Here is a 19,424-nt window from a genome sequence, read left to right on the forward strand (position 1 = left end):
CTACTATGTTGCCAGGAACTCTGCTAAAAACTGAGGGTACAAAAGATGGTGAAGTGGTACAGTTACTAGAGAGCCAAGCTAGATTCAAGAGGTCATGGGTTCAGATCTAGTTTCAGATACTTCCTAGATATGTGACCCTGGGCAAGTCACTTAACCTGTTTGCCTAAACCTGCCCTTCTTTCTTAAGAGTTGTTACTAGGGGAGAAGGTAGGGGTTAAAAAAAAAAGGGTAAAAGACAGTTCTTGCCCTGAAGGATCTCACAGTGGATGAATGAGATGACCATAGAAATCCCTTCCAACTCCAATTTTCTGCAATTGTGTAATCTTGGATTTTTCTACTCTGTGTCAATGAAATATAAGCTCCTCAAGGGCGAGGACTGTTTCTCATTTTAGAAGGCACTTAATCAGTATTTATTAAAATGAGCCATACTTTATCTTTGTATCCCCAGCAGCTAGCACAGAGGCGTCCATGTAGCAGACATTTAATAAAAGTTTCCTGTATTAAACTGAGTACCACCCCTGAAATGGCTTTGAGGAATCTGTAAAATAATGAAGAATGGGGGCACCTAGGTGGCTCAGTGGATAGAAATCGAGGCAGAGAGACAGGAGTTCAAACCTGGCCTTAGACACTCCCTAGCTGGGTGACCCTGGGCAAGTCACTTCACCCCTATTGCCTAGCCCTTACTGCTCTTCTGCTTTGGAACTAATAAACAGTATTGATTCTAAGACAGAAGGTAAGAGTTAAAAAAAAAGAAAAGACAAATAATGAAGAATGAAAAGCTAGATGCCTAAAAATTGATGTGGAAGAGAAATTTGACTAATTCTATGTCTCTAAAGGGAACAGAAAAGGGGCCATTGGGTAGATTATTTCTAGGGAGCAGTTTTGGGCACAATCTGAGAAAGAAGACTAATGGCTAGAGCTGCCCAGCAATGGTGGTGAGCTCCTCATTCCTGGAAGTATGGAAACAGACTCACTGCCCATCTGCAAAGTATCTCCCACATCAGACCACAAACTCCCTGAAGGAAAGGGATGTATCTTGTCTAGTCTTTCTACCTCCTCTAGCACTTAGCACTGTGTTCTACATACAGAGGAAGCTTAATGCTTGCTGAATGAATATGCAACCCAAAATTCAGGTCTAGGTCATTTGCTAAAGATTCTTTACATGTCTACTTAGTCTCCAGATCTCTCCTAGCTGGAAGATAAAAATGTCTCCCCTCTACAAAGTTCTCTCACCAATAGTAACTAATGATTCTTTCCACCAAATGAAAAGACTTGTTATTTTTTAAAAACCTTTGCCTTCTGTCTTAGAATCAATACTAAAGATCAGTTCTAAGGCTAAGGGCTTGCTAACGGCTAGGAAATGGCGATTAAGTGACTTGCTCAGGGTCACACAGCAAAAAAGTGTCAGAGGCCAGATCTTAAAGCCAGGAAGAAAGGTTTCTCCCCTCTACAAAGTTCTCTTGCCAATTCTACCCAGAGATTAATTATTCTTTCTACCAAATGAAGATTACTATTATTATTATCATTATTAAAAAACCTTACTATCTTAGAATTGATACTAAATATTGATTCCAAGGCAGAAGAGCAATAAGGGAGATACAATTGGGGTTAAGTGACTTGACCAGGGTTACACAGCTAGGAAGAGTCTGAGGGCAAATTTGAACCCAGGACTTCCTATCTCTAGGTCCAACTCTTAATCCACTAAGTCACCAAGCTGCCCCTAATGAGGAGATTCTTTATCAAATGCTCTGGGCTTGAACCTTGGGTTATAAATAAATGAATGAGGGGGCAGCTGGGTGGCTCAGTGGATTGAGAGCCAGGCCTAGAGACAGGAGGTCCTGGGTTCAAATCTGGCCTCAGACACTTCCTAGCTGGGTGACCTCGGGCAAGTCACTTGACCCCCATTGCCTAGCCCTTACCGCTCTTCTGCCTTGGAGCCAATACACAGTATTGACTCCAAGGTGGAAGGTGAGGGTTTAAAACAAACAAAAAAACCAAAAAACCGCAAACAAATAAATGAATGAATATCATAGATGACATTCCTGAAGACAATACTGGCAGGATTGGTTGACGTCTGAAGATCCTTCTAATTCTAATATTTTGAATATTTTTAATACCCTTGATCTTCCCTTCATGGCAGCTCTCCTGTCGTTTTTTCTTGAATGGTGTCACCAGAAGGAGAGGATCTAATAGACCTAGGGTACAATGCAAAACCTTTAAAAAAAAACAAAAAACAAAACCAAAACCCCTTACCTTCTGTCTTAGAATAAATACTGTGTGTTGGTTCCAAGGCAGAAGAGTGGTAAGGGCTAGGCAATGGGGGTTAAGTGACTTGCCCAGGGTCACACAGTTAGGAAGTGTCTGAGGCCAGATTTGAACCAAGGACCAATACAAGAATTTCTAAAGGAATTTCTGTCAATGTCAATCATCTATATCACAAATAAAAAATGCCCCATAATGCTCTTTCTGTTCTTGTTTGCCTTCTGACCAGCATGTTCCTTTTTCAGTCTGTTCCTTTCCTCACTTGTTCCTTCATCAGTTCCTGGTTGGGGCAGATTCCAGGGCCATTTCAATCTTTGTTCCTTTTGTCCCTCCTACATCTCTCTCCATCCTGATCAGTGGGGAAGCCTACAACATTAAGATCTCTGTGGTATTATGAAAATTAAGAGGTAAATGTAGCAGTGTTTTTGGTCTGGTATTCTTAAACTCCTTTGAGTCTCCAGTGCTTCTCAAAATAGGGACTGAACCCCAAAGTCAGAATCAGTGCATAGATCAAGGTCCTTTTGTGAATCAGAGAATGAATATGTTCCTTAGTTTATCGTGAACCAGATCAAGAGAGGACATGTCTATCTATTTCAACATGCCTTTCCCATAAGCCCTGCTGACATCCACATGATCGTGGCTCCCTCTGGTGAATAATTCAACTGAAAGTCTACCTGAAAACTCTGTAATTTGGGCTATTTTCCTGGCTGCTGAATTTCTTATCTTTATCTTTTGTTTCATAATAACTGTCAAATGGGAGATGGAAATTGCTTGTGTTCAAGAGTTATCTTTAAGGGGAAATGCTAGCTGCAGAGTGTCTCCAAACAAAATGCTTACACACTAGTGAAAATGTGTTGGAAGACTGGGGAATGGCTGAACAAATTGTGGTATCTGTTGGTGATGGAATAGTATTGGGCTCAAAGGAATAATGAACTGGAGGGATTCCATGTGAACTGGAATGACCTCGAGGAAGTGATGCAGAGTGAAAGGAACATTGTACACAGAGACTGATACACTGTGGCACAATTGAATGTAATGAACTTCTCCATTATTTGCAATGCAGTGATCCTGAACAACTTGGAGGGATTTATGAGAAAGAACACTAGCCACACCCAAAGGAAAAACTATGGGAGTACAAACACAGAAGAAAAACAACTGCTTGAATACATGGGTTGAGGGGATATGGTTGGGGATGTAGACTGTGAATGAACATCCTCGTGCAAACACCAACAACATGGAAATAGGTTCTGATCAAGGACACATGTAATACTCAGTGAAATTGTGCTTCAGTTATGGGAAGGGTGGAGGAGGGGAGGGAGGGAGATAATATGATTCTTGTAACCAAGGAAAAATGTTCTAAATTGACTGAATAAATTAATTTAAATTAAAAAAAAAAAGAAAATGTGTTGGAAGGACATTTTAATTAAAATGCAGATTGTAGGTGGTTTTCCTTCCACACCATAATAACCAGGAAAGAAAAGGGGAAGAAAAGGGTTTACTTTTATTATTGAACATGGAATGTCATGGCTGCAAAGGACCTTAGAATAGAGAACATCACAACTGGGAAGAGGCCCTAGGCACAGGGAATGCCAGGCCTGGGAGGAACCTTAGAAAACAGAATGTCAGTTAGAAAGGGCTCTTAGAACTGAGAATGCTACAGCTGGAAGGGTAAAACTGACAATGCTAGAGTTGGGAGAAAACTTAGAACAGAATGTCAGAGCTGGGAGAGACCTTAGAACAGAAAATGTCAGAGATGGAAGAACCCTTTGAATGGAGAATGTCAGAACTAGAACAACCCTTAGAACCCAGAATGTCAGAGCTGGGAGAGACCTTAGAACACACAATGTCAGAATTGGGAGGGATCTTAGAACCCAGAATGAAAAAAAAAAAACAAAAACAACAAACAAACAAATAAACAAAAGAACCCGGAATGTCAGAGCTGGGAAGAACCCTTAGAACATAGAATGTCAGATCTGGGAGATATCTTAGAACAGAGAATGTCAGAGCTGGGAAAGACATTAGAACAGAGAATGTCAGAGCTGGGAGAGACCTTAGAACCTAGAATGTTAGATCTGGGAGATACCTTAGAACAAAGAATATCAGGCTAGGAGAGACATTAGAATAGAGAATGTCAGAGCTGGGAGAGTCTTTAGAGCACAGAATGTCAGAGCTGGGAGAGAGCTTAGAACCCAGAATGTCAGAGTTGGGAGAGAGAGATCTTAGAACACAGCATGTTAGAGCTGGGAGAGATCTTAGAACCTACAATGTCAGAGCTGGGAGGGACCTTAGAACTCAAAATGAAAAAACAAAAACAAACAAACAAACAAACAAAAGAACTCAATGTCAAAGCTGGGAGGACTCTTAGAACACAGAATGGCAGAGCTGGGAGAAGACTTAGAACAGAGAATGTCAGAGCTGGGAGAGATCTTAGAACAGGGAATGTCAGAGCTGGGAGAGCCCTTAGAACAGAGAATGTCAGAGCTGGGAGAGACCTTAGAACAGAGAATGTCAAAGCTGGGAGAGACCTTAGAACAGAGAATGTCAAAGCTGGGAGAGATCTTAGGACACAGAATTTCAAAGATGGGAGAGATCTTAGAACCCAAAATGTCAGCATTAGGAAAGGCTCTTAAAACAGGGAATGTGAGACCTGGGAAACACATTAGAAGAGAGTTAAGTAGCTTATCAGAGTGCCAGGACAGGGATATAGCCTCCAACATTGTCAAAATTGACTGAGAACATGGATTGTTAGGGTTTGGAGGGAATTCAGTCTAGAATGTCAAAGCTGATGGGGCTTGTGGAACGAGATCAGGATTAGGTTTCAATTAGAAGATGCAAAGTTGAAATATAAATTTGGGGCACTGAAAGGTGGTGTCCACATATCCCTGTTCACTCAGCCAGTGCCTATGTCAGAGGGAGGCCAAGAAACCGATCAGGCCTCTCTGGATCCAAGACCTGATCCCCAATCTATCTGTCACTATGACCTCCCTCTCCCAAATAAAGGGGGGATCCCAAAAGCCTTAGTGCAATTATAACCTTCGATGACTGCATGCTCCTCCACTAAGACTTTGGGGTGGCCCTCTATAAATTAACTAGCAAAAGTGACTGTGAATGTCTTTATACAAAATATAAAAAGCCTGTCAGATACCTTGTTTAATAGATCTGCTAACTGGATCTGAAGAAACAGCCAGCATCCTTCTCCCTCCAGCACTAAATGGCCTCTTTTCCGGAGGCGGACGAGGTTGCGTGCCTTCCATCAGTTCTTGGGACCAGCTTCGTTGAGCACTCATTGGCCGAGTATGGAGAAAAGGGAACTGTGTAGAGTGATGGCCTGGGGTTAGGTCCAATACCTTGGGCCCCGGTGAATAGTGGGTCTGTGGGAAGGATGAGAGAGAAGGTTATTACAGATACCAGAGAAATGTCCTGTGGTCTCTTCATATCTGTCATATATCAGAATACTATGAGGCAACTATGTGACTCAGTGGACAAAGTGGTGGATCTGGAGACAAGAAGACCTGAGTTCAAATCAAGCCTCATACACTTATGTGCTGGCCCTAGGCAAGTCACAACCTCTGCTGCCTATTTCCTCCTCTGTAAAATGGGGATAATGATAGCACCGACTTCCCAGTGTTGTTGTAAGGCTCAAATGAGATAATAATTGTCATGTATTTAGCACACTCCCTGGCACATTGTAAGTACTATGGAAATGTTAGCCATTCTTGTTGTTGTTATTATTAAATGGCATTCTTGTCAGGTAGTTAATCCCCTAGAAAAAGCTAGTGGTGGCCCATCTCAGTGGGCTGAAATAAGGATGTGGCCAAAGCTACAATTTCCCCTTATTTTTGGTTTATTTCAGATCTTCTTTCCCTGGGGTCACTTCTTGAAGGATCGATGCGCTTTGATGTTGGGAGCCAAATTCCAATGTTAGCTATTTGTCTTGCTTCAGGTAAGACACTTTCTCTGTTCTGGAAATGGGGGGAATTAGGGGACACTGCTAATATGGGGCCACCAAAGGATGATGGACTCCCACAGGCCCCAGTTGGCTTTATCTTTGCTACCATTGTTCCCTAGTTACAGCACCTGTAGTGTGTAAATTCATAATCTAAGAAGCAATGGAAAGTGGATGGGAGTGGGAGTGGGGGTGGGAGAGCACAGCTGAGTGGCTCAGGGGATAGAGTCCCAGGCCTAGAGTCAAGAGGACGTGGGTTCAAAACTGGCCTCAGACACTTCCTAGCTGTGTGACCCTGGGCAAGTCACTTAACCCCAACTGTCTAGCTCTTACTGTTCTGCTTTGGAACCAATACTTAGTATCATTTCTAAAACAGAAGGTAAAGGTTTAAAAAAATAGAAGAAAAAGAAATGAAATGAAAAAAGAAAGTGGTTGGAATTTGGCATCGTTGAACACTTACTATGTACATGGCCACTGGGCTAAGTGCTGAGATTCTCTGTCCTCTCAAGCAGTCTGTACCTACTGACACCTTAGCAATATCAAGTATGTATATAAGTACATATAAGAAAGGAGATATAAATATAACAAAGGAGATATAAAATAATCATCAAGGAGAAGTCAGCCAACACAAAGGGAAAGAGATAGGAGGGTCAGCCAATATAGATGGATTATAGAGCGTGCAGAGGATATGAAAAAAAGATTAGAAAGCCAGTCGACAAACATACTTTTAACTTTTAGATTTTATTTTTTTCCAGTTACATGTAAAATAATATTTAAGGAGGGAGAGAATCTGGAACTCAAAAACTTTTTAAAGTTAAAATTATTTTTCCATGTAATTGGGGGTTACTAAAATATTATTTTAAAAATAATTTTTAACATTCACTTTTCAAAGTTTTGAGTTCTAAATTCTCTCTCTCTGATGGCAGAAAGTGAAGAAGAATGAAGAAGCCTCTTGATGAGGGTGAAAAGAGGAGAGTGCAAAAGCTGGCTAAAAACTTATCAAAAACCACCCAGATCATGGCAACTGGTAGCATCGCTTTCTGGCACATAGAGAGAGAAGAAGTGGAAACAGAGTCAGATTTTATATTTGTGAGTTCAAAGATCAATGTAGGCAGCAACTGCAGCCATGAAATCAAAACCAAAAACAAACACACAAACAAAAAACGCTAGTTCTTTGAAGGAAAGCCATGGCGGATCTGGTCAGTATGCTAAAAAGCAGAGAGATCCCCCTTGCTAACAAAGGTCCTATAGCCAAAGCTGTGGGTTTTTCCACCAATGATATATGGCTGTGAGGGTTGGACCACCAGAAAAGCTTGAGTGCTGCTGAACTGACCCTTTCAAATTGTGATGCTGGAGATGTTTGAGAATCCCTTGGACAGCAAGGAAAGCAAATCAGTCAATATGTAAAGAAATTAATTCAGATTATTCATTGGAAGGTCAAATACTGAAGCTGGAAACTTAAATACTTTGGCTACATAATGAGAAGAGATGATTCATTGGAATGGACCCTGATGTTGGGAAAGTTTGAAGGCAAAAGGAAAAGGGGATGTCAGAGGATGAGATGGATAGAGAGTGTCATGGAAACACTCAATAAGCATGAACTTGGAGAGACTTCAGAAGATGGGGAGGATAGAAGGGTCTGGTGTGCTATAGTCCATGAGGTCACGAATAAGACATGACTGAAGAATTCAACAACTCCCTCTCTTCCTTCCTCTTTGAGAAGGCAATCAATTTGACATAGATTATACATTGCAGTCATGCAAAACATACTTTCATATTAGGCATTTTTCAAAAGAAAACAGACCAACCCCCCCTGAGAAAAATAAAGTTTAAAAACAAACAAACAAACCAACCAACCATATTTCAATCTGCATTCAAACTCCATTGATTCTTTTTTTGGAGGTGGATAGCATTTTTTCATTATAAGACCTTTGGATCATCTTTGATCATTGTATTGCTAGGAATAGCTAAGCCATGCGCAGTTGATCACCACATAATACTGTTATTACTATTTACAATATTCTCCTGGTTCTGCTCACTTCACTTTGCATCTGTTCATCTAAGTCTTTCCAGGTTTTGCTGAAACCATCCTGCTTGTCATTTCTTATAGCACAATAGCATTTCATCATAATCAGATATCACAACTTATTCAGCCATCCCCCTAACTGATAGGCATCCCTTTAATTTCCAGTTCTTTGCCACCACAAAAAGAGCTGCTATGAATGTTTTTGTATGGATAGGTCCTTTTAAAAATCTCATTGGGATATAGTAGTGGCATTACTGGGTCAAAGAATACGCTTATCAACAAATATTTTAAAGCACTTCTTATGCACCAGGAACTGTGCTGTGTTAGGAATACAAAAAGAGCCCCTGTCTTCAAGGAGTTTACATTCTAATGGGGAGACAACACATAAATAATTAGTGTGAAGATAGGATTAACTCTCCCCTTGCCTATTTTTAGCTAATTAAATCAAGAACTTAAGTACCCTACTTGACACTAAGAGAGTTCACAAGTCACTTGCTAGAGTGAGTGACAACTGCAGAGGCCACTGCCCCACCCCTGGGCAGTGCTAGGTAAAATGAAAGGCTGTAATTGGTTCCTGTAAAGTGGGGAAGGGACAGGAAGTGATGTGGAAAAAGGACTATAAAAAGTCCTGAATTTCCTGCCCAAGGATCTTCTTCTTTGAACTTCTTTGCCTTTGGAGTTCTGTCTTTGATTCTCACTGCATTGGTGAGCCAGACTGGAGGAGGAGACTTTCCCCCAGGATCCTGTGTTGGCTTTGGTGGGGAGTAACTGGCTTTCCTTTCCTGGCTTTTGGAGAAATTGGTTCCAGAGATTCCTGCCTTGGCTTTGGAGGAGGCTGCATTGGTGGAACCTTGGCTGAAGACAATGCCAAGACTTTTGGATGAGGATTACCAGGAAAATCCACATGGAGACAGAGTCTTGGGGAAGTCCTGCTGGGGCTGAGCCTGACTTCTCAGGAGAAGGGCTGGTAGGCTTATTAGAATCTGTGTCTTTATCTACATTTTTCTACTTTTAGTCTTTCAACTTCTTTGTAAATAAAGTTGCTAAAACTCATTTTGACTTAAGCTATAATATTTTTGAATTGGCAATCACAATATTACTTTAGAACTTTCATATTAGCATAAAAACCTAAATTTTAAATTCTGATGGGTTCATATAAGCTAAATACAAAGTAGATAGAAGGGTATTTGAGAGGGGAAAGCATTAGGAGCTGGGGAAGGGAAGGACAGAGCAAAGCTGACAACAGGGAAAGGCAAGAGAAGGGACCAGATTGCATGAGCTTAATATGACATATATGAGTTTGTTCTTGATCCTATAGGAGATAGGGAGCCAATGATATTTCTTGAGTCAGGGAGTAACATGGCCAAATCTACACTTTAGGAAAGTCACTTTGGCAGCTGTGCAGAGAATATATCAGTGTGTATGTATGTGTGTGTGTGTCCCTGAGTCAGGGAGACCTATTAGGAGTCTAATTGCAACCAATTATAAGAGTCTAAGAGATATGTGATAAGGACCTTTATAAGCTGAGAAAAAGGGACATATGTTAAAGACACAGAGATAGAGAAGAAAACATCTGGCAACTGATTGGATATATGGAATGGATGAGATTGAGGACTGAAGGACACTACTGATGGTGTAAAAGTAGGTGGTCGAAGGATGGTGGTATCCTCTGTATCAAGGAAAGATAAAGACTGAAAAATGTGTTTTCCCTTCCTAAAATCCTAGTATAACACCCTCAAAACAAGAGGGAAGTTTGGAAGATTGGAGAGCAAATGAGATGTGTTTTGGACATGTCTTTTTAAAAAAAACCCTTACATTGTGTCTTGAAATCAATACTGTATATTGGTTCCAAGGCAGAATAGTGGTAAGGGCTAGACAATGGGGGTCAAGTGACTTGTCCAGGGTCACACAGCTGGGAAGTGTTTGAGGCCAGATTTGAACCTAGGACCTTCCATCTCTAGGCCTGGCTCTCACTCCACTGAGCTACTCAGTTGCCCCTAAGTTTTAGACATATTGATTTTGAGATGTCTACTGGATGTACAAATGGAAATGAACAATCATGAACAGAGATATGAGACTGGCATTCAGGAGAGATTAGGACTGGAAAAAACAGATTTGGGAATCATCTGTAAAGAGATGAAAATGGAACTCACAAAAACCCATGAGATCATCAAGAAAGGTAGTATATAAAGGAAAAAGAAAGTAGGGTCAAGGGTAGAGCCTTGGGAATACTAAACATTAGTGGCCATGACTTGGATAAAGATGCAGCAAAGGAGATGGAGAAGGAACCATCAGGGAAGTAAGAGGAGAAACAGGATGGCACAGGTGGCACAAAAACTCAGGAAAAAAGAGAACATTTAGGAGAAAAGGATGCTCAACAGTGTGAAAAGTATAGAAAGATCTAGAAGGGGGAGAATTGAGTAGAGACCACTAAATCTGGCCATTCAAAGATTGTGAGTCATTTTGGAAAGAATCGTTGGATGATGAGGTTGGAAGCCAGAATCCAACAGGTTTAGAAAAGTGTAAAAGGAAAGAAAGTCAGAGGTGCCACCTCAAGCCACAAAAGAGAAGCTAGATATAGGGCAGCAGCTAGCAGAGATGATCAGAGCAAGTGAAAATCAGCAGATCCACATCTGAACCCAGGTTGTGGGGATTAAAAGTTGAGCGTGACTTTTGTTGGGTTATTTCTCCATGCCCACACCACACCCTCAGATGTAAAATGGTGGTGAGAGTCAGCAAGACCTTTGTGCAAGTCCTGCTTCTGACTCAGCTGTGTGATCACAGTCAAGTCACTTAGCCTCACTAAGCCTCTAAGTTACAGAAGAGTGCCTGAGCTGTGCCTGTGAAGATGCATTTCCATACTAGGACGTTCTCACATCGGTAAAATCACAGGTCGTGACTAAAAAAGCAAGTTATTAACAAAGCTTGCTAGGCAGACTTGTTATAAGAAAAGCATTCTACTGATTCTACCAAAGGGGGAGTGTTTATTATATAATACAAGAAGAATTTTTCACACGCTAAAATCTCTATAATTCTCCCAACTATCCATTTGCTATATGGCAGCTAGGTGGTGCCATACTGCATAGAGCACCAGGTACTGAGGCAGGAAGACTCGTCATCCTGAGATGCAATCCAACCTCAGATACTTCCCAGCTGGGTGATCTTGGGAAATCATTGAACTCTATTTGCCTCAGTTTCCTCATCTGTAAAATGAACTGGAGAAGGAAGTGGCAAAACCACTCTAGTATCTTTGCCAAGAAAACCTCAAATGGGGCAAAAGTTACTTCACCCTGTTTGCCTTAGTTTCCTCATCTGTAAAATGAATGGGAGAAGGAAGTGGCAAAACCACTCTAGTATCTTTGCCAAGAAAACCTCAAATGGGGCAAAAGTTACTTCACCCTGTTTGCCTCAGTTTCCTCACCTATAAAATGAACGGGAGAAGGAAGTGGCAAAACCACTCTAGTATCTTTGCCAAGAAAACCTCAAATGGGGCAAAAGTTACTTCACCCTGTTTGCCTTAGTTTCCTCATCTGTAAAATGAATGGGAGAAGGAAGTGGCAAAACCACTCTAGTATCTTTGCCAAGAAAACCTCAAATGGGGCAAAAGTTACTTCACCCTGTTTGCCTCAGTTTCCTCACCTATAAAATGAACGGGAGAAGGAAGTGGCAAAACCACTCTAGTATCTTTGCCAAGAAAACCTCAAATGGGGCAAAAGTTACTTCACCCTGTTTGCCTCAGTTTCCTCACCTATAAAATGAACAGGAGAAGGAAGTGGCAAAACCACTCTAGTATCTTTGCCAAGAAAACCTCAAATGGGACAAAAGTTACTTCACCCTGTTTGCCTCAGTTTCCTCACCTATAAAATGAACGGGAGAAGGAAGTGGCAAAACCACTCTAGTATCTTTGCCAAGAAAACCTCAAATGGGGCAAAAGTTACTTCACCCTGTTTGCCTCAGTTTCCTCATCTGTAAAATGAATGGGAGAAGGACATAGCAAAAGCACTCCAGCATCTTTGCCAAGAAAACTTCAAATGGGGTCAGGAGTACTCAGACATGATTGAAAACCCTCTGCTATAAGCTTTGTACAGCCACCCAGTGAGACTGGGCTGCTGAGAAGTGGTTTTCCTTGTGTGACCCTTTTCTTGAAATTAGTGTGGAATTTTCTTGAAATCAAACCCCTCCATGCTAATCAACACCAGCCACAGTGCTGAGCATACTTAATGATTGTAGCCAATTTCAGCCTCTCTCAAACAGGGACTGAAACACGATAGTGCACTTGGACTGTAATGGCTTAGGTTGTCTTTCTCAATTTGAAAGAGAGACTGGGGAGGGGCAGCCTGGGTTTTGTCTCATAGCCCTAAAATTTAAAGGTTGTTAAAAACAATTGAACACAACAAGCTATTTCAGCAGCCTATGACAGAATAATAAATGTTCTCTCCTCCGCTTGCTCTTGCTCAGTTGAATTTGTACTTATTACTTCATGTGTTATTTTCAATATAGGCAGTGTGGCACTGTGGACTGAGAGCAGGAGTGGGCTGGAGCTAGCTCCACTTGGCTCTGGAAAGCTGATGGTTAAATTTTCAGGGTAAGCATTTACATTTCAGAAATCAGCAAACTCTACAAATCAGGGCTTGATTTATTTATTGTTTTGTAGATCTCTAGACTTCAGAAAATCATAGGGAAAATGTCAGTAATGTAGATAGAACCTGAAAGTGTGTTAAGTGTACATTTTTCTCCCGGAGAACTAGTTAAACATTTGCCAGCATACCCCTAAATAGAAAATCAGACTTGGAGGTGGGAAGTCACAAGTTCAAGTTGTGCCTCTGACATAAACTGAATGTATGACTTTAGGCAAGTCATTTACATCTCTGTAACCCAAGCAACCCAATAGTGATTTGCATTAAGAGATGGGCTCTTCTCTGGGAAAGTTTTTTTTTTTTTAAATAGTATTTTTGGGGGCAGCTGGGTAGCTAAGTGGATTGAGAGCCAGCCTAGAGATGGGAGGTCCTAGGTTCAAATCTGGCCTCAGACACTTCCCAGCTGTGTGACCCTGGGCAAGTCACTTGACCCCCATTGCCTAGCCCTTACCACTCTTCTGCCTTATTGACTCCATGATGGAAGGTAAGGGTTTAAAAAAAATAGTATTTTCAAAACATGATCTAATAATAGCATTCCCACAGCACTTTAAGGGGTTTTCAAAGGGCCTTATAAATATTGTCTCATTTGAACCTCACAACAATCCTGGGAGGTCAGTACTATTATTATCCCCATTTTACAATTCAGGAAACTGAGTCAGACAGAGGATAACTTACTTCCTCAGAGTCATACAGCAAAGGAAGTATCTTCAGGTTCAGCACTCCATCCATAGCAGCCACCTAGCTGCCTTGAACAAGAGTTATGGGGTAATAATAACAATATTTAACATTTTATAATTCCAAAAAAAGTTTTGCAAAATGTTTTACATCCATTATCTCCTTTGATCTTCACAAAACCCTAGAAAGATAATAATGAATTCAGGTCAGATGCCAGAGAATTTAGAGCTAGAGGGGACCTCTGAATACATTAGATCAAGAAAGGATCCTAGAATTAAAGCTGGGAGGGCCCTTAGAACACCAGATGTCAGAACTGGGAGGGCTGTTAGAACATTAAAGCTAGGAGGGACCTGGGAGAAGAGACTATCAAAACTGGAAAGGCTCTTAGAACATATAAAGCCAGAACATATTAATTAGGATATTAAAACTAAGAGTCACCAAAGAACGGAAAGTCTGCCCTGGCAGAGGTCTTGTAACACAGGATGTCCAAAGTAAGAGATTTCAGAATATAGAATACCATTTGCCCAGGAGCTCTATGAGTTTTGTCAGGCTCTGGAACAGGGTTCTCTCACTTACTCCAAAGCTAGAATCTATGTAAGAAGCCATGATGATGTACTGAAAAGAGAGCTGGGAGCTAAAGTTGGGCAACAGGCAAGGAGACATGCAGAGCATTCCCTGCCTCCCTTTTGCACGCTCTCGGAACCAGCCAAAGGGCCCTTCTCCCTTCTCCTTTCACGTGGCATTCCACTGCTGGCCTTTGCCCTGGAATGCCCTCTCCTTGCCTCTGCCTCTTAGATTGCCTTTCTTCCTTCACAGTACAGCTGCAGTACCACTTTCTCCTCCTCCCCTACTAGTCCCTCCCTTCCCTGGGTTCATCTGTTCATATTTAATCTACAACATGCTATAGTTTCCCCTTTAATGACATAAGCTTCTTAAGAATAGGGACTGTTTCATTCATTGTATTTATAACTCCTACGCCCAGCAGAGTGATGACACATAGTAGGTATTTTAAAATATTTGTTAATTACCTGACTGAGAGGCTCAAGGTATGGAGGAGATGTTTAGAAATCTTACAGTGAAATGAAAGAGAGAAAGAAGATGGCACAAACAGGATGGACAGAGCTTAAAAGAAAAGAAGATGAATGTTTGCTTGACTCTGTAAGGCTTTAGAATATTACAGTGATAAACCAGATGAAGCCTGCTCCCCACCTCACACCAGAGAGCTGATGGATTTAAAATGAAGAACGAGAAACACATTTCTGGACGTGCCAACATGAGATTTCTTTGGCTTGACTGGGGCACTTTTGTTCAGAGGATTTTGCTTCCCCTCCTCGAAGGGAGAGATAATAAATGAGTATAGTCAAGCTGGCATTCATTTATTTTGTACCTACTATGTGCCAGGCACTATGCTAAGTGCAGGGAATACAAAATGCAAGGCAAAAACTAGTCCCATATTGTAATCGGGGAGACAACATGCAAATACCCATGTACTGCCAAGACATATCTAGGATAAATTGGAGATAATTTCCAAGGGAAGGCATCAGCATTAAGCATCATTAGAAAAGGCTTCTTACAGAAAGGAGGATTAAATAATGATCGAGGTAGTAAGGTTCCGGGGAAGGTAGAAAGGGAATAACCAAGGGCCCAAGGGAACAAGAGGGAGTGTGAAGTAATAATAATCAAAATAGCAAACATTTTTATAGCATTTATTATCTGTCAAGCACAGTGCTAAGCACTTGACAATTATTACCTTATTTGATTCTTACAACAACCTTGGGAGATAGGTGCTTTTACTTTTATCTCCTCTTAACAGCTGAGGAAACTGAAGCAGAGATTAAATGACTTGCCTAAGGTCACACAGCTAGTAAGTATCTAAGGTTGGATTTGAACTCAGATCTCCTTGACTCTAAACTCAGAGGTCTGTGCATTACGGCTCCACCTATCTGTCCCAAGTATGACAGAGAGCATTGAATTGGGAGTCAGAGGGTAAGAATCAGGGAATCATAGTTGGAAGAGACCATCTCATCCAGTCTGTGCCTGAAGGAGAAGCCCCTGCAACACAGCTGGTAAGTGGTGGTTCAAAATTAAGCCAAAAAGGCTTCTAGGGATGGACACTCACTACCTCCAGAGGCAGCTCATTCCTGCTCCTTTGGGACAGCTCTGATAACTAGGAAGTTCTTCTACCATCGAGTCTCCATTTGACTCTTCCTAGCTTCCAGCAAATGCTCCTGGTTATGTCCTCTATGGGGCTGCTAGGGGGCACAGTTCAAATCTGACCTCAGACATTTCCTAGCTATATGACCCTGGACAAGTCACTTAACCCTATTGCCTCAATTTTCTCCTCTGTCAAATAAGCTAGAAAAGGAAATAAGCTCTCCAGTATCTCTGCCAAGAAAACTCTGAACAGGGTCACAAAGAGTATGACATGACTGAAAATGACTGAATAACAACAACAACAACGTCATTCAGATCCCAGCAGAACAAATCTGATCCCTTTTCCCCACGACGGCCATTCACATTCTTGAAAATAGTTATACTCTCGTCAGGAGACCTGGGTTCCAAGCCTGGCTCTGACACTTGCTAGCAATAAATCATCTTCTTTCACCGAGTCCCAGATTCTAGAATATAGGGATAATAAACACAAGTGGTTCTGGGGGCAGCCAATATCTAGGTTACAGAATCAGGTGAGGAGTGGGACAGAAGGGAGAAAAGAGGCAGAGAAGGAGAGTGATGGGGGGAGAGAGAAGAGAGAGAGTATTGAGATAGAGGAGGAGGAGGAGAGGAAGGAGAAAGGGAAGTGGAGGGAGGGAAGGAGTATGTAGAAGGGGGAAGAGAAAAAAGGTGATGGTAAGAGAAGAAAGGAGGGTGATAGTAGAGGAATGAGGGAGGGGAGAAGGAAGGAAGAAATGGAAGGAGCAGGAAGAATGTGGGGAGGAAGAAGGGGAAGAGAAAGAAAGTGATGGGGAGAGAGAAGAGAGTGGCAGGAGAGTATTGAGATAGAGAAGGAGAGGAAGGAGAAAGGGAAGAAGAGGGAGGGAAGGAGTATGTAGAAGGGGGAAGAGAAAAAAGGTGATGGGAAGAGAGAAGAAAGGAGGGTGATAGTAGAGGAATGAGGGAGGGGAGAAAGAAGGAAGAAATGCAAGGAGCAGGAAGAACATGGGGAGGAAGAAGGGGAAGAGAAAGAAGGTGATGGGGAGAGAGAAGAGAATAAGGCAGCAAGAGAGGAGAGGAATGAGAGAAGGGAAGAGAGGAAGACAGAAGAGAGGGAAAGTGGAGGCAGGGGGAGAGTATGATGAAGGGGAAGGAAGAAGGGAGGAAGAAGAGAAAGAGAAGGAATCCATATTGGATGATTCAGCTCAATCGATATCCAGACCATCTCTTTTTCATTCCTCATTTCCTTTGCTGTCATTTTACTGTGGTTTAGGGCCTGTTAGCCCAGAGCAAGCAGAGAGGCGAGTTGGTTAATTCTGGGTGCCCAAGATCTGTGCCACCAATTCTAGTCAAGCAGCTCTGGCCACAGAGTGGTAAAGGCTGAAAGTCAGAGCACGCCTAACGGTTACTGACCATCTGTGAAGATTCCGTCCTGGCTTCCTCCAACCTCCCTGGCATATATAATTGAGAGGAGGTCAGAAAGAGCCGTGGCCTTCTCTGATGCTGATGCTGGCACCCCCTCCCTGAGCACCGCAGCCACACTGCCCTCTAGAGAAAATAAGGGGCTGAGTGCTCCTGGGGAAAGGAGACAGGCCAGCAAATCAGGGTTTGATAAGGGCATCCTGCTAATTGGGTCAGTTCTTGTCCCCATGTTCCATCTGGAGCTTTGTCTTGATAGCCCAGTTCGGGTCACGAGGAAAAGAAAAAGGAGAGGTTACTGCATTGGACACTAGCCTGGGAGTCAGGAGACCCTGCAGCCCCTAGCCCTGGCTCTGTACAATCTTGATCTCTTTTGGGACCCCCCTCCTCGGTTTTCTCTTAAGTTAGAGAGAAACAATGAGCCTAGACTGGGCATTCTTGAACTAGGGTTCCAGGGCTAGATCCCATGAAGTTGGAGAGGGAAAAAAATACTGCCTTGACCTTCATTTGAAATGTAGCATTTCCTACAAGTATGCAAAAATATGATTTTGAGAAGGGGTCCACGGGCTTCCCCGGCCTGCCAAAAGAGCGCAAAAACCATCGAGAACCCCTGGGATAGATCATCTCCCAGTTCTGAGATTCTGTTTTTCAAATAAATAGACAAACAATATAGATAACATGAAATGATATTGATAAAGTACTTTGGAAACCTTAAAACACTATATAAATGCCATTATTATTATTAATGTGCTCCAGCTCTGACATTCTGTTCCAAGGACTTTCAAACGCTGATCTCATAGCATATTTATTTGATATAAATTGCTGAATTGATTATATTTAATTTTATTAATATAAAAGACCAAAATAGGTATAATTTTTTTCTCCTAAAGCTCTGGTTGTCTCTCAAGAACAGAGGCATTTGATTTAGTTTATTGGTTGCATAATTTATCAATTGATGTAAATTAGATGATAGTAAATTCAATTATAGAGGCAGCTAGGTGGCCCAGTGGATAGAGTACTGGGCTTGGAGTCAGGTAAACTCATCTTCCTGAGTCCAAATCTGGTTTCAGACACTTCTTAGCTGTGTGACCTTGAACAAGTCACTTTGCCCTGTTTGCCTCAGTTTCCTCATCTGTAAAATGAGCTGGAGAAGGAAATGACAAATATTTCCATTATCTTTGTCAAGAAAATATCAAATGGGGTCATGACTAAAAACCAAACGAATAACAACAATTAGGTTGATTCTGAACTAATTGATGGGACAAATTTTCAAAAATAGCCATCTACTTAAAAGGTCTCCAGGGGAGAGCCCTAGGGATCTGCACCCATTCTCTGTTTTAAATTATTTTTATCAGTGCTTTGGATGAAGACATAGATGACAAATGATGCAAACCTAGAATGGCAGAGCCAAGATTTCATGAAGGCCTTAATAAAGTGGATCTACTAAGATAAAATTTAAGAGGGAAAAATGTGGTCTTACACATGAATTTAAAAATGCATTTCACAAGTACAAGAGAAGGGTTGGGGAGAAAAGGATAGACAGAGCCCATCTGAGCAAGATCTGGAGTTTTACTGGACTTCAAGATGAAAATGAGGCTTCTGAGGGACTTACGACAAGGAACTGTGGGAGTAAGAATGCATTGGGTATATGTTTTGGGGTTTTGGTTCCATTAGATTATTCTCTTACAAAAATGAATAATATGAAAATGTTTTGTATAACATGTATAACCCAGACTGAACTGCTTGCCAGTCCCAGGAGCAGGGAGGGAAGAGAGGAGGGAGACAATTTGGATCACATAACTTCAGAAAACTTACATGGAGATTTATTGTTAAAATGAAAAATAATAAAATTACACACATACACAAAAGATGAAGATGAACCAACTGTGCGATATGGAGGCCCAAAGACCTCATATGTTCTCAGGCGCATTGGGAAAATCTCAGTCAAATGGTCAAAGGGTATGAACAAGCAATTTTCAGATGAAGAAATCAAAGCAATCAATAATCACATGAAAAAATGTTCTAAATCCCTCGATTAGAGAAATGTAAATTAAAATAAAGTCAAGGTACCACCTCACACCTATCAGATTGGCCAATGTGACAATCAAGGAAAGTGATAAATGTTGGAGGGGATGTGGCAAAATTGAGACACTAATGCATTATTGGTGGAGTTGTTAACTGATCCAACCATTCTGGAGGGTAATTTGGAACTATATCCAAAGGGCTATAAAACTGTGCATACCCTTTGATCCTATAATACCACCAAGGGTTTGTATCCCAAAGAGATCATTAAAAAGGGGAAAGGACC

At 41.6% G+C, this 19,424-nt stretch overlaps 1 protein-coding gene across 11 annotated transcripts in view; it reads right to left on the minus strand.

Moving 5' to 3' along the window:
• The window catches only part of FHAD1 (forkhead associated phosphopeptide binding domain 1), a 218,672-nt gene that overhangs the window by 153,298 nt on the left and 45,950 nt on the right, over positions 1-19,424 (minus strand). For 8 of the 11 annotated variants that reach the window (XR_008918130.1, XM_056825253.1, XM_056825258.1 and 5 more), the window contains 2 exons: positions 5,408-5,633; positions 2,118-2,195 (listed from right to left, as the gene is read on the minus strand). Coding sequence is in view for 9 of the 11 variants with exons in the window: in XM_056825253.1 (XP_056681231.1) it covers positions 2,118-2,195; positions 5,408-5,633 (304 nt within the window). In the remaining 2 variants the exon portion in view is untranslated. Of the gene's footprint in view, positions 1-2,117; positions 2,196-5,407; positions 5,634-19,424 lie in introns of those variants that run through there. The other 3 variants (XM_056825261.1, XM_056825255.1, XM_056825263.1) reach the window with 2 other exon arrangements.

Source organism: Monodelphis domestica, chromosome 4 (assembly GCF_027887165.1).
Source record: "Monodelphis domestica isolate mMonDom1 chromosome 4, mMonDom1.pri, whole genome shotgun sequence".
Taxonomy (NCBI): domain Eukaryota; kingdom Metazoa; phylum Chordata; class Mammalia; order Didelphimorphia; family Didelphidae; genus Monodelphis; species Monodelphis domestica.